General features: G+C 40.4%; 1 protein-coding gene across 1 annotated transcript in view; it reads right to left on the bottom strand.

The window, feature by feature from the left end:
- trps1 (trichorhinophalangeal syndrome I) overlaps positions 1-16,273 on the bottom strand; it is a 96,280-nt gene extending 80,007 nt beyond the window's left edge. Inside the window, exon 1 of the mRNA XM_085345983.1 lies at positions 15,997-16,273. Coding sequence (XP_085202109.1) covers positions 15,997-16,009 — 13 coding nt within the window. The 5' untranslated portion in view covers positions 16,010-16,273. The remainder of the gene's footprint in view (positions 1-15,996) is intronic.
- Between the last annotated feature and the right edge of the window lie 205 nt (positions 16,274-16,478).

Genomic DNA, 16,478 nt, shown 5'->3' with positions numbered 1-16,478 from the left:
CAGACAAAAACCCAATGCAAAAGACACTGGGGCAGTTTGAAAAGGCTTGGGGCTAAGTCTGAGCTTTCATTTCCTCTATCCTGCATCACAACTGACAGATACACACACATGCACGTAAGCGCACGGATATATAGAGACAGAAGGAGAGTGCATCATTACGAGACTTTTGGCCTGCCCAGAGCAATCGCAGAGGTAGACAGCTCTAAAAGAAATGACTACACAAACCTGCTCTATAGTTAAACATTCAGCTTTTTTCGACAAGTAGAGTCGTTTGGTCCGGAATGAAAAATTACTTGAAAAAAATCAGTGAAAACAAAATTCCAACTTTTTTTTACAATAAAAACAAATCTGCACATTTACTGCTACAGCGATTATATGAGAAAATGAGATGTAATCTTAAAGCGGATGCCGCAAAAAGGCAGACGATAAGTTAATGTAAAGATAAATGTAAGTTTAAGATATTTCTTTTGTTAGCCACAAAGTTCTTGTTTGCTACACTCCATCACACATGCACACGACTACACACACTCAGGAACACAACTGATGTTATGTAAAGTTTTCCAAAAATTCAGTTGATATAGTGTTCCCGGCAGTAATATAAATAAACATGACCAACTTGCTTAACCCTAAGACTAACCTTTACACTACTCTTATCTCAATTCTATTTGTAGCCTAAAGATAGAACCACGTCTACTTTTTAAAATATTATGTTTTACATCACGGGGACTTGCTTGTTGTCCCCACAAGTGAGGTGGTCCCCTCAATCTCACTGTGTGAAGAGATTTGTGTCCCCACAAGATCAGTAAAACGAGTACAGACACACACAGACAAATGTGCAGACTGTTAGCCTTCCTGTGCTAGGGGAAGTTGCAGGTTGTTGCGACATCAGCGCTTGAGATAAAAGCTCTATCACTCTCTCATACACACACACACACACATAAACACACAACATGGACTCAGTGGGAAATTTGCTTAGATTTATCATAAATTTGGCTTTTAGGAGAAAAGAAATCAGTGTTTAGCCATCGCCCTATCACAGTTCAAAAGAACTTTATTTTCATTTTAAAAGAGCCGTTACCAGCAGAGCACATTATGAAGTGAACCGGTTTTTATGACTGTGATTGCTGCGACTTCACTCGCATGTCAATAGATTGCAATGCAGTCATGCGGTTGCCTACATAAACTGTGAGAGATGTTGAGTAAACCCATCACAATCATGAATTTAAATAATGACTTCTCAAACCACTGATATGCACTGAGTTTCAGCCATCATTACACATCACCACAGGGAAAAGAGCACTGTCTTCCTCGGTATTAAATTAAATGTTCGGACAAGATTTCATTTCATGTTTGAAAATTATGTGGAACAAAAAATAAGACTTGAAATAATGAATTCTCAGTATTTTGAGGGTAACTAAGTTTGAAAATTTTGAAATGATTCAATGTTGTTAGAGAATTGTTTAAATATATCTTGTCATTTAAAACTGCTATTCAATTTAATTCGGTTTTATTAAGGTACTTTATGTTGGTAAGGTAAAGACCCTACAGTAATAATGAGAAAACCCCAACAATCGAACAGCCCCCCCTTTGACCAAGCACTTGGCAACAGTGGGAAGGAAAAACTCCCTTTTAACAGAAAGAAACTGTCAACAGAATCAGGCTCAGGGAGGGGCAGCCATCTGCCGCGACTAGCTGGGGGTGAAGGGAGGAAGACAGGACAAAAGACATGCTGTGGAAGAGAGCACAGATCAATAAAAACCTACACATAGTGAGTGAAGAGGAAACACTCAGTGCATTAAACGTCCAACATCCTACATCTACTGCAGCATATTCCAACCTGTCTAGCATCCGCTAAGCATACCAGGTTAAACTAGAATAACTTTATTGCTCCAGCTTTCACATCAAACTGCACAGCTCATACATACCGAGGATGTCACCCTAATGTACGCGGACCCGATTTGATCTAATTCTGCATTCTCAACATGATAAACTGAAATCGATCAACTGTGATTATGTGTCTCAGCGTGCTCTGGATGATTTTATGGAGGAGGGTGAAGCAGAGGCTTTGTGAGCGAGATGAAGGTGGCGATTATTCCAGGAGGGTCATCTTGACTCAAGTCCTCTGGCTGCAATATCGACAGAATGGTATCGACCATTAATCGTGTATTGTGGAGCTAGCGCCAGCATCCCACCTGCAATGCACTTTGGATAATAAGTTATGTAGAAAAAAAAAAGAGAGAAAGAAGTGAATGTAAACAGAGCCTCCTGTAAACACCTGCTAAGGAAATTCACTCTGACCTTAGGGCGGGTTTTCATCATATTCTGGACCTGAGGGTAAATACAGCATTACGCTCGGTCTTGTCTAAAATATGTTTGCCATTTAGAAACTGGCACTGTGAACGGATACAGGGCTCTGATCATTCTGACATCTGGCATCAAAAAGGAGAGGCTACGAGGTAAACTTTCAATATTCCTGTGCATTTATTTTGCATGTCAATTAAAGTGACTACAAAAGACAGCAGTATGCAATGGCTGTCAGCTACAATACCCAAACTCCAAGAAGGCATATTTTGTCACCTACAGCATTGAGCAAACTCTACCCGTGATTACAAAACACTGTCAGAATTCAACAAGGGAGGACTGTTTTCTGAGGGCGTGATTCCAACGCGGTTTAGCTATCAGCTCACATGGCCTCAAACTAATGACATGATCACATTTGAAAAAGAAGAGCTTAACACACCCTATCCTACCTGTTCTGCCAGAACTTATCAGCCTCTTTCGTGTGTGTGTGTTGAGGTCGTGTGTTCTCAACTAGATTAGGACACCTTAAACAGGTCAGAGATTTACAAGAGATTCGGGTGGATCAGTAATAAGAGCACAGGTATGTAATGTTTAGTTCTCACACCCATCTAACTGCTGGTACACCCCTAAAAAATTCCACATGCATACACACAAATACAAGCATGGACGCGCACCAAGCGAAGAGTTCAGCGCCTAAACCTATCTAGCTGATACTACACCCTAAATCCTTTCATCTCTTATTTTATACCCAGCCCCTCCCTCTGTCTTCCCTTCTGTTCGTCTCTTTTTGTTCTCCTCTCTAATCTCTCTGATCTATGATGAATGGCATTAAAAAATGGCGTACCCTTGGTGTGCTGCTGAAAATCTCTTCCTTTTATTTTTTAATATGTTCAATTTTTACTACAATTGGCAGCCTAAGCTGTTCTCCCGATGTTAAAGACTGTCCCATAGACCTGGAGCAACACAACAGGTATAAAATTATCAAATACACATTGGTAGTATCAGGGAAATTGGCAAGCCGAACAGCTATCGGTTACCCTCTATCTGCACCTTTTAGCTAACTTGCTCTCAATATTACCTGTTGTCAGCATTTAATATTTGTACTTGCGCCATTTCGTCCCAGTTACGCATGAGTCAAACATAACAAACCACAAGTCTGGCAAGGACTTAAAAAAGTGAAGGCATGCAAAACTGAAATCGCTGAAAATGCTTTGCCATTCACAATTGTTTATCCTCTGGGGTTGATTAACCCAAAAAATAAATCACAAGGCTGTTTGGCAGCTGATCTGAAGGTCTCTGACATCAGATCCTTGCACCTCCTAAGACTAATCAACTTGTATTTTGTAAGATGACCTTCTGATGAGAAGACCTACTGACGTTAGAAAAAAAAGGTAGGGAGACTGAGAAAGAGAGCTTTAGAAAGACAGCCTGAAAAGGAAGAGACAGGGAACCAGAAAGAGGATGAAATGTGAATTCATTGCCTTAAAAGCAGCTCTGAGTAAAACAGTTTGATAAGAATCAGACTGCACATGCACATGTGCAAACACACACACACACACACACACACACACACACACACACACAACCATTTACTCTGAACCTCTTTGGACAGATACGCAGATAAGATGTGTTCAATTAGTGTTCAATTATGGTGCGTGTGCGCGTGTGTGTGTGTGTGTGTGTGTGTGTGTGTGTGCGTGCGTGTGTGTGTGCGTGCAAGAAAAGAAAGCCAGCTTGAGACAGAAGCAGGGATAAGATTCTTTCCACCTATGTGTCATTTCCTCTCTCCCTCTCTTTCTCCCTCTCTCACCAGCTCTATGTGTGCATTACATTATTCCTATCTAACAAGGCTTTCGATCACTCCCTCTCCTTCTCCGCAAGCCTTTCCTTATCATCCCGCGATTCATGGCACATCTCCCTGAAGCAATAATTCAACTATCCTCCAAAAAAAAAGACTTAAAAAAAAAACACCAAAAAAACTACGCTGTCAATTTCTAGCCATGTGACAGTGTGTCACTAGATGATCACATGAAAAGGAGTCTTGTGTCATGTGATACTCAACTGATCCCTGTAATAAAATTGTCTTTTCTCTTGTCTGGGTTTAACGGGAGGGGTTGGGGGATCAGGATCAGCTGTGAGCTATGCTTCAGAAACTGGCATGTACTCTTTGACCTACTTCAAGTTATGTTAGAAACTGAAAACTTTAAAACAATGGTTCCCAATGTAGGAATTCCAACAAAGAACAGCAGAATAAATCTGGTCCTTGCAAACTTGTGTGTAATGTTCTGTCTTCTAAATGTCAAATAACTCTGACTTGGAATATTATCAATCTAAACTGTTTAAAGTGCTTACACTGTGCTCATTTCCTTTTGTTTTAAGAGTAGCTTTGTATGATTGTCAGATCAAAATAATCCTGAAATGCAAAGCTGTTTTAGGCCTCAGGAAAACAGACCTATAGACTATATGACTAGATTGTACTATATAAACTGGCAAAAAAACTAGTTGCTAGGAAAAAAAAATTACTATTTCGCTGAGTAGTTGTGTGTGGTTTTAAGAGGGTTCTTACTGTTGGTAAAATTTGTTGCAAAGAAGTAAACAATGCTGTACTGAAAGTAGGGTGCTGCTGTTGCTAGACGTTTGTAAGGAAGATGCCAACTTGTCTGCAAACACTCATTAACTGCTCGCTAACAGTATTGAAAGCTTAAAAGACGCAAACTGGAAGCGAAATGGCACAACTTACACACTTTTTCATGTTTCACTGCCTTTCAGTGGTTAGTTAAGAACTGTTTGTTTGCAGTGAGTATCTTCCACGCCAATGGCAATTTGCTAAACAGCAAAAACTTGCCAACTGGTCGGGAAATACACAATGTTTCCTAGTGACAGGGTCATTGACCAGCATGTGTGACTGAGGTCTTAGCTCTGTTTCTATTCGTTATTCTACCATCATAGACAGAAGCAGGCATGTCAAGCTTCTGTGCTAGTAGGCAGAGATGTGTGCTGAGTTGACCATATCAGGGATATCCACTGTCTTTGACTTCATACAGAGGCAAGAGTAGAAAAAAAACTGTCTGCATCCTTTCATTTAGAGCAGTGTGAAACCCGAGGGGCTCCTTGCACATATGCTAAACTCATTATTTGAAACCTTGGCTACCTTTAATATAAGCTTCCACCGTTAAGCCGGGAATTAGAGAAAAGCATAATAAGTCAAATTTTTTAAAACCTTTTTATCATATCTATCCATTTGGTTTTCTGAAAATTTGAGAATTCCTGCTTTAAAATTCTAAGCTGTGCAGTAACAGCGTGCAGTCCTTTTCAATCCGTCCCTGCTGAGTGCAGCACAGTCTGGAGCCACTGGTCCCAAAGGTGTTTTTTTCCATGCGGGAAATTTGTCAAGAGTTTATCAAGATAGGGCAGCGTTCAAGCATACAAGCCAAGGGTAGCGGGGAAGGGTGGCAGAGTGACTCAAGAGTAAAGCATCCTTCAACCAGAAGGCTAAGTTATCTCCCTCGTGACTGTGAAAATCCAACCTGCTAAAGTGTCCTTGAGCAAGACACCAAATGCCTACCAGTCCCAGGGGTGCTGTTCTGTAGCGGAGGTTGCAATCTACAGGGGGAGATGAAAAGAGACGATTTCACTACTGGGGATCACTGGAGTATCACAAAAAAGCCTGTGAGCTAAAGTCACCAGTTCCACGCCTCACCTCACCACAAAACACTCTGGTGGCAAATTATCTGCCTCCCCCTCTTTCTGTCTATGTGGCACTCTTTTCTCTTACTGCCTTCCTCTTTCTCTCTCCTCCTGTCCTATTATGGACATAGCAACAGTTTTGCTGTCAGGACGACTAAAGATTTGATTCAGTGTCTGTCCCTGTCTGAATGTGTGTCTGTGTGTGTGTTGTGTGCATGATAGCAGATAAGAGCCATATATAAACAGCACTTAAAAGCAGAAATGTAAATGTTTAGAAGTCACTGCAGAACACAGACCATATCAAGATACCAGAGAGAGCAAGAAAGAGAGAGAAAGGAAGATTAAAGCAGAGTTCACACCGGGAGAACTAGCAGACTGCAGTTGAGACTCAAGTTGGATTCCAGTCATCGAGAAGACTTGGTGGAATTTCACATCTCAAAGCATCCAAACTGTTTAATCTGCTGCTGAAAGTGAAGGAAGTTTTGAAAAACTGACCAGGATGCATTAGCACCTGTGTAGCCTGTTCAATTCAAGGCACCATATTCATAGGTAAAATAGTACAGAAGCCACGCTGGAGTGTCCGTGCAAACAGGAGTATAGGCACGTATCTTTTACAGAGGAGGTTTCTGTATAGGCTTAATGCATCAAACGCTTAAAAAATATCCAAAACGTCATTTAAGACAACCCTTTGATTATTTTATAGACATTTTTAGAAACTACTGCAATGACATAATGACTGAAAAGCCACATAAAGAGCAATTAACCTCAGCAGTTTCACTCATCAGAGAGGGGAAACTATCGTTTTATGCCGTCAATCAAAATTTTAAGCTATGAGACTTAATAGTGACCTAATTTTGAGTGAGTCACACAGGTCTCGAGACGGGTCGGTGGCTCTCTATCAACCATCGTCAACAGGGAAAATTTTCGTTTCCGCAGCTGGTTGGTGAGTGGTCAGTAGAGGTTGCTGGCCATCGCTAGATAAAATTAGTATACAGAAATGAAGAGGTATACGGTTTGCTTTGGTTGCTAGTAGATTGCTGTGGTTGCCCATAGTTACATGTCAACAGCCTTTGTAGTCTACATCTTGGGCAAGATGGTGAACCCCAAGTTGCTCTCTGATGTGTTCCTCGGACTATGAATGTTGAATAGAGAGCTCTTCAGCATAAGGAAAAGTGCTTATACACATAAGTGAATGAGGCATGTTCTATAAAGTGCTTTGTGTGCGTTAGATGAGAACCAGTCCACTACCACTTGGTGAATAGTTGGCGAGTGTTTGCAGGCATGTTGGCATCTTTCATGTGAGTGAGAAAAGCAATAACAACAGACACCTTCAGATAGCGAACAAATTCTACAAACAGCTTCACATCAGAAACGTTGGGAGTTTCTCTTTAATTTCTATTTAACTTTTCTACTTAGAGACAGTGATATATGAGCATTTCTCAACACATCTGACAAAAACCCAACACAAATTATTTATTGAAACATGGCCCTTTAGACTGATTGGCCTTTTTGCTTACAAATTCACTGTAACTTTGGATCCAACACTCGAACCGAAGCTGTAAAGAACTTCATGAATCAAACATGACATGTTTCTTTACCATAATATAAAAGCTTGCACATTTTGTGAAAGGCTGCTGCAGATGAGGCTTCAGTGTGCGAATCCTCGAAGGAACAAGCAGGAACAAGTCCATTTTCACATATATATGTGATCTAAATGTACTTATTGTGCTTGGTTGAGAGTTTGTGTTTGGTTACACAAGTGTGTGGCTGCGCAAGCAAGTGAGTGATTGTTAGCAGAAGCTCGTTAACCTCAGAAGTCATTACCACAGCCTCGAGGTTTACGGCAATTAGACAAAATAAACGGCAAACGAAAAACAAAAAAAAGGATAAATGAAAAACAAGAGGAGAGAAGAAAGTGATTACTGGAGAAAAAATTAAAGTGATTATTTTCACCAATTTGAGAAAACAATAACCCTCCCCCCTCAGCTCTATCTCCCATGAGAGCGGCTAAACACAATTGCTGAAAAGAAAGTAATAATTGGAGAAAAATAGAAAGCGATCATTAGAGTTAAGAAGAAAAAAAACACATTCGTTTTGATAATTTCTAATATAGCTAATGCGAAAGAGGAAAAAAAAGGCAAATGTTGTAATTTATGAGAGACGAAAAAGGAAGTGCAGTGAATACGCATGTATGTGTGTGTGAGTCGGAGGAAAAGGGGTAGTAGTTGACATCACTGCTCCTATGTAGACTTCTTTTTTTCTCTTTTCTCAAGACGTTTTTGTTTTTACAGCTTCACTCTGGGCAGACCAGACCGTTGTACACACGTTCATGCGCACAAACACACACACCCTCGCTCGCTCTCCCTCTATCTCTCTCTCGCTCACATACACACATGCACACTCCCATACATATTCCCATACGCACAGACCCCTAAAGGGGCCTTTTTTCCACATTGGACCATATGGTGCAGACAGGCGCACGGAAACAATTCTCTAAAAACAACACACATTCTACACTTAGAAACCTACCACACACACACACACACAGGCTCATAGATTTTCCCTCTCGCTCTCTCTCTTTCAAACACACACACACATACACATGCACACACCAGACAGTTAAATCTGCTGAATGAATTGCTGCCTTGTTCAGCAGTGCACTAATGGCAAGAACCTGCTATGGCGATTACCACACACACGCACGCACACACACACACACACACACACACACACACACACACACTCACACACACACCAGGGCTTAGCATTAGGCATTCTAGGGCACTTATCCATTAGAGAGGTTAGTTATTTTCCTCACTCCAAACGTAGGTATTCAACTTAATATTCCAACAGCGGTGGTTGTAAATCTGCTCGGTTAAGGAGCTGGGGCAGATCTCTCCGAAAAGCTGGATCTCCTTAGTACACCAGGATGGAGCTCAACCAATTATACAAGCTAATAAAAAGGCTGATATTTTACTTGTTTTTATTTTTATTTTACTATAAAAACCTGACGGTGAAGCCTTGAAATCTTTATTTTAAAAAAAGTTGTAATTATGATGTATTCAGTTGCGTATCCTCGTAGCTTTCTTTCTGTTTCAGTAAGTCTTGCTTACCATTTCCATTAGCTTACTCTACTTAAAAAATCTTCCCACATATCCTCTAGGTCACAGTTTTGTTTTCTCTCACAGTCGGTAAATCCACTTTTCTGCCAGTCTCTCTAGTTCCCTTTTTCTCTCGTTCTCCATTATTCTTTAAATTTGGCACTTTTCATCTTTCATTTCAGAGTCAAATTTAACAGTGTTTGTTATTGCAGTCAAATGTATCCGATGGACTCAAAGCAGCTGGAGACAAGAATGCCCAATTTTTCAGCTCCACTTACTCAGCATTGATTTGTTAAGACTGAAAAAAGTGACTTCTGTAATGCGCGATGCCGAGAAAGAGAGCACTGAGTCATCTCACTCAGAGGGAAACTTCCTTTCATACTAATGGGGAAGAAACTGCACATAATAAAGAAACGTTTCCATAATGTAAAAGTTAGGGTTACAAACATTACTGTCACAATTATTTTCATTCTTAGTCATTTGCTATTTTATCCTGTGATTGTTTATTTCTAAGTAATACCATTAACTGCTATTAACAGCTTTGTGTTTTCAGCTGAACAGAACCAATGTCAAACCTACTTTGTCAAAAAAAACCAAGAGATTTTGCATGAAAATACTTAAAAGGCCACCCCCAAAGACACCAAAACTAAAGCAAGGCAGAGGCTGTTTAAGCATAAGGCAAGTATGTCTTGCATAAGTAATAATCAACAACGCACTGCTCGACATAGACTAGCAAATCTAGGATACCCCACGTTGTAATGTTTTTAGAAATGCCATGTTAGACCCATAAAAGTTCCTGAAAAGTTCCTGCAGCTGATTTAAACCACACCTTTACACGTTTAGTTCTCTCTAGCATTGTCACTATGAGCAAGGACTATGCGTGTGCATCAGTCTGTGTGCTCTGCAGTGATTGACAGCTGCCGTTGCCGATGCTATACATCTTTCATGAGAGCACTCTGTCTTCTGGATCAAGGAAGCGAGATAATGCATCATGGACAAAATGTCTTAATCTCACTTAATCTTACTTGACATTGTCCACTTTTTTTGGGGGGGGGGGGCACAAGTGAGAGCCACTGCACAGTTGTAATTTTGTCACACAGACTTTTGTTGTAAATGACACATTAATGTTATCAGAACATAAAAAGGTGTCTGGGGTGCTTTTTTAGTCACAAAGCATCATGTTCAGATGCCATCAAGCTAGTATTAAAAAAAAAGGATTTGAGGTTGAAAGTGGCTTTAGTCAGTTTATCTTTAATGACAATTTTGCTCCTGCATTGTTCCACACAACAGCAAGCAGTCCCTCACCACTTGCACTGGCATTCCAGTCAAACAAACACAGCCATGTGCTGTGAAACTCATTGCATCGTGGTGACTGTCTGGGTTGCATTTGGCTTCAGTGAGCACCTGAAAAAACTACCGTTTGGAACTATCTGTCAGCCCCCAGCTACTCTGTTTTTATTGTTCTGGCAACTTGTTCTGCTGCTGTCAGGCACCCTGGCTCCTTTGGATGGCTGTGCTGGCTGCTAGTTTTAGCATCACCACCAGCAACTGGCCTGTCAGCTCCCAGCAACTCTGTCTTTATCGTCCTGGGTAAGGGTTCTGGTGCTGCCGGCCTGGCAGGAGTACTATCAGCAGCAGCCTGAGCTTCTGTCTTCCCCTTTGTTGTTCCTCATCAGTGGACTCTCTACAGAGTCTGTCAACAGTTGAAAATTTGATGTAATTCACAAAATCAACTCCGTATTAAAAAAACGAGTGTGGTCGTTAATTTTGTCCAAACTTCCAATACGATGTCATGTTATATAAATGAGTGGGTCAAAGCTGCTACAGAGCACTGCGGTGATAAAACATTTACAAGCAATGCCAGTAAAGACACAGCATTCCTACGACTAATACATGGGTGGAAAAAACTGAATATCAGCAACATTTGATTACAGAAAAAAATGACAGTATGCAGTATTTTGGGGGAGAAACTTCATTCAAGCTGACTTCAAACTTTCTGCAACTCCGTCAAGGCTGCAACTGCAAAGAGATTTCTCCTTCCAGACATACTGGGGCAGCACGCAGCTGTATAGTTCACCAGCATATGGATTAAATAAATACAGTCTGCACAGAGCTTGTTAACACTTGTTCACTTGGATCCAGCACAAGTTTTAGGCAAACCCAACAAAAAAAACATGCACTCACATCTGTGCACACCCAGACCAAAGCGTACATGTAACTTATATGCACACAAAGTAGTATGACACACACATGCAAACATCCTTAAAGGAGTAAATGTGTAGGTAAGTATTGTGAATCCACACATAAATATATAGAGAAACTGGAGGGAACCTTTTGATAAATACTAAGTAGCATGTTAGTGATTAGCAAAAACTCCATTTACCACACTAAGGCAAGTCTGTTTGTATGTCTGAATCCAATTTAACCAGTTTTCGAATCAGCATAAATTAACTGTATGGGAGTTTCATCTAATCATACACTTGGTTGGATATAAAAATAATAAATTGTACATTTTAGCTGAATCTTTTATCTTTTACATGCGCACTAACATCTTACGTGTATCCAACAGTTACTTGGAAGTGCTTCAGTTGAGATAGCACAACTCTCTCTCACACACACACACAAAACTGTTGGTTGGGGTCTGATCTACTTCTGGCTATGTAGTCAGTTGCTAACAAAATCTGATTAATGGATTTCAACTCAGTCTCTCCAACAAACACAGAAGCAGACTGAGAGGAAGATGAATTGGTACAAGCTTTGAAAACTAGGTTGGGTCCACTGCCTCAGCTTTGCCTAGTTACCGTTCTTAATCTGATTAATCAAATTTTTTTCCTCCTAGAAAGGCTTTGGAAAATGAGCGCACCAAGCACCGAATGCTAGTCAGGTTTTGCTGTGTGAATCTGACCCTCCAAACAATTTGGATACGAGGAGAAACAAACATGAACTGTGCCATGCGTGCCTGCATTAATGATAACATTTCTTCAAGCCTTCAACTTGTTCCAGCATCAGTTTATGTCGTAAGATATACGATATGCCATCTCGATCCAAATGTTAACCAGGCTTATAGGCCTACCCCAAATCTAGGCATATTATGCCTAGATTTGGGGGTTGCAAGCCTGCTGGCATCTGGGCTGCAATGCGGTAGTATGGACAGCTCTGGGCACAGTTATATAAGCTAATGAACCATCTTAAGAGCCATTGGAGAATTTTTTGTAAACCAAATGCTACATTTATAAACTAACAGCCAATATACAGTACACTGTTGGTCGAGTTTTATCAATATATTACAGACAATGCAATCAATTCCTAAACAGCAACTATTATTGGCCAACTATGTCCTGCCTTGTACTTTGATTGCTCAGAAAGCAAACTCAGAATAAACAGGTCAAAACAGCTGCACCATAAAAAGATAATTATTCAGTGTGACAATGCAATCAGGTCTGCTTTCTCAATGTAGTTACAAACAGAGTTACTGCAAGCATGCAAACAGACCATAATTGAGATAAAACAGACTTATGCAAAGAATTAACACGCATCTGTCACCCTGATCTTTGATTGATTCGGTGTCCTTTAAAGTAGTCGATCATTAACAAACTGACAAATTAAGCCATTAATAGCAATGACACCTGGTGACACCTCCTTTATTAATCTTTGCCTGGCTAAATAATAAGTCTTAATTGGAATCTATTAGAATGAATTGTTAGTTGGGATGTCAGGGACAAAGAAAAAGACTTGTGTGCATGAGTTTGTCCATGTACGTCTTTGCGAGAAGATAAAGGTTTAATGCCCTCTCTACTTATTGATGAATGGGTATGTCTCGACGTCCTACACACACATACGCACACGGAAACACTGAAAAGGAAAAAAAAAACGCGCATATGTGTGTGTATGTGTGTGGAAAACTAACAGCGGCAGAGCGCGCTGTAAAGCTGCGAGAAGATGAGATCATCACACACACTGAGCTACCTTCTGACCCATTTTGGCAACAGTCAACAGGTAGTTTACACGCGGATGTTCAAACGTTTTCTAAACCAGGCTCTGCTCTGACTTTTGCTGTTTGAGGCCGACACACACAGACAGTAAGAGGGTGACGCAAAAAGAGAGAGAAAGATCTGCTGACAGACAATGGGGAAGGAACACATCAGGAATCACCACCTCAGAGGAGCGAAACTCTTTTGTGGGCTACTATGTCACAGAAACAAAAAAAAAGTCTTTATATGTGCACACTGCGCTGTGTGTTGCGTGCAGGATCAAATTCAAATGGCTCTAACTCTACTCAACATTGCTCAGTTTTTTTAAAGCCTCAAGAAAAAAACAAAAAAAACCTGGCACATGTGACTAACATATCAAAGACTAGGAGATAACCCAACATGCACGCACACCACTGCATCTATGAGAACATTTGTATATACACATTTGAAGGCATGCAATCATGCACATGCATACACACAATTGAATAGACACACACACACATGACCACAGCTAAAAGCATCAAGCAGCTCAAAGTAATCTGCCCTGCTGAATAACATCACCAAGCAAAGCCACCGCACCGCATAATGAAAAACATGCTAACACACACACAGATGCTCGCACACTGTGCAAAAGGACATACGCAAATTTGCATATCCATTATCATTCACTATGGTGCATGCAAAATAGCTACGTAGAAAGATATTCATAAAGACGCACCAAAAGTACAGAGACAGTCTCAAAGACACTCTGCAATGATCGTGCATTTACAGTTAAAGGGTCATTTCACCAAAAAAGACCTGCGTTTTTTAGCCTTCCAGGCTGCTTGGAGTTCACTTTAAAGAGATTTCAACAAAGCTGCTAGTACTCATATACTGAGCTATACAAATAAAGAGGATTCATACACTTCCTAAAAAATCAACTTATCTTACATAACTCAATGTATAAGAAACCTTGTTCTGGAGAGTTTTGAACGGTTGAAACAGTTCCCAATAAAAACTGTTGAGACAGCAGAAAGAGCACGAGAGTGTGTGAGAGAAAGAGAAAGGAAGCAGACGTCGAGAGCTTCAGCGTGCGTTGTGACACAGGTAAAGGAGGATACACAGCAGCTGTTTGTGCACCTTTGTTTGTGTGTCTTTGTGTGTGCTCAGCACAGCTGATGGCTGGTGAAAAATGGAAATAAATAAATTCACAAATTTAAAGCGTGTCAGTTCTTGCAGCTTGTTAGTAACACAAAAGCCCCGATAAGGCAAAATACAGTGCAGTTAAATTACCGTATGTTAGCGTCACAATGCATACAAATGTACACGCCCACATATATACATATATACACACACATCTAGACGAGAATAATTCTCTATTTACATGGCATAATTCAACAATATGGTTGTATGATTTGCGAGCGTTTGGATAAAGGCAGACAGTTCGGCACATACGGTATTTAAACCGAAATAAAAGAATACAGCACTGCTATAATTATAATGTATGCTACACCACAAACCACTGCAGCTTTTTGCACATGCTTACATAATAACCTCAGCTGTAAATATATGTACTTCCTGCAGTACAATAACCTGTGCAGTGCCATTACGTTCTAGGATCCATGAATGCACATAGCAAAAGGAAAAAGTAACCTTTTCAGTTCAAACACTCTCATATCTGAACAAACAGATCATGTTTTGGTGTACAAAACTCAGCATTTAATTGAACAGGCACTCTTATTCATATGTTACCATCCCCTAATTGCAGGCTCACCATTAACGGTCTCTATGTAGCATGTGGGCTTCTGTAAAGCCTTGGAGATCACTGGTACTAATCGACATTGCTAGTAGTTTGCTGTGGTGGTGCTGGAGTCGACGTTTGAAAGCGTATTTATGGGATCTGAAGAGCGAAATTAAAGCAGCTGTGTCAGAAATCTCTTGTTAACAGACATCCCTGGTAACAATTGCATATTTTGGAAGCAAACCAATCAAACAGTAGATCAAGTTGCTCCCTCTAAACTTTACAAAGTGTGAGGAACTAATGAGCTCTGCTAATGAGGTCTACTGAACCAGAATGCAGCAGATGCTTACTGGAAAAGCAGGTAACGTTTCGCTATGAGTAAACTGCTCCACTGCTTGATGTCAAAAACAATCTTTTAACTTTTATTTCTGCATAGGAATCATTTGAAACAGCGCAGTATTCGAGCAATATTTAAACAGTTTTCCACCCTCACTGGGTGCCACCAGGCAAACATTAAATACCACAGCGTATGGAGGAGCGATTCAAGGCAACGTGCACAGTCACTTCCTCCACAAGTGATGACTAAGAGCAGTTTTTCATAATACTTCGTTGTTCTGCGTGTACGCCATTTTATCTGCAGTCGCTTAGTAAACTACCCCACTGTACCCGCTTTGGCTTGAGGTGGTTACATCAGACCCACAAACTGGCCGAGCTCTGAGAACGACGGATGCCTGTTAAAGCTTTTATTTTTTTATTTCTCGTGAAATTGTTTGCTTTCATAGTTTAAAGCAAGACTTGCTGTGCGCACACACACCACAAAAACACGCTGAGTTACTGCAGAAAAAGTATATTAATTTTTTTTTTCAAGGAATGAACGCTGATGCTGCAGAAAAAAAGTGAATTATTGTTTTATTTCTAATGAAAAATAATTCATAAACAATTATTAGCACTTTAATTTAATGTAAAAAAATAAATCCCATTAACATTTGTATTAATATTGTATTAAAGATTAGTGTCTAATTAAAAAGTGTATAATATACATTTAATTATTAAATGTTACACTTGATAAACTGACTTTGTAAATATTCACGGTAGTTTTGTCAGAACATGTAGGACAGAAAGCAGCAGAATCCTGAATATCAGCAGTAAAAACATTAAGTTTAAAGTTGTTCACTTTCCTATTGAGGGATTGAAAGTGAAAACATATATGTCCTACCTCTGCTGATCATCGGGTTATATAAACATCATGGCTGGCTCCTGGCTTTGGCATCGGTTCTGATGAAATGGCTCGGTTTAACCCTACGCCGCAGCGGTCCGTCCAGCAGCGCAGTTCGGCTACTGGCCTTCTGTACTCCACAGCGTAATGGAAAGCAGAAACCAGGTGTCAGACCAGAGCTAGTATCCTTCCATTTCTTAATCAGGTCCACACAACTCCTCGCAGGTCCGTGAGCATCCGCGCTGAAATTCTTCGGCTTCTTTGACTTTTGCTTGTGAAGGTCTTCAACTGTAAGTCGCATCAGCTACTTTTAGTCCACGGCTGCTGCCCCCCCCCCCCCTCTCGTACGCTTAACAGCTGGCCATTACAGCTTTGAGTTTGATCAAGTGTGTGTTCTGCGTAAGAGCTGTTATGCAAGCTGTCACGTTTGCTGTCCGGTCCTTTATTTTTTGTTTTGTTTTTTCGTAATTCAATTCTGGTTA

Source organism: Diplotaxodon limnothrissa, linkage group LG22 (genome assembly GCF_057381915.1).
Source record: "Diplotaxodon limnothrissa isolate DT_005_m linkage group LG22, D_limnothrissa_male_GT1.1, whole genome shotgun sequence".
In the NCBI taxonomy this organism is placed as follows: Eukaryota; Metazoa; Chordata; class Actinopteri; order Cichliformes; family Cichlidae; genus Diplotaxodon; species Diplotaxodon limnothrissa.
Note: the sequence above shows the minus strand (reverse complement) of the source record. Positions and strands in the feature narration are given on the sequence as shown.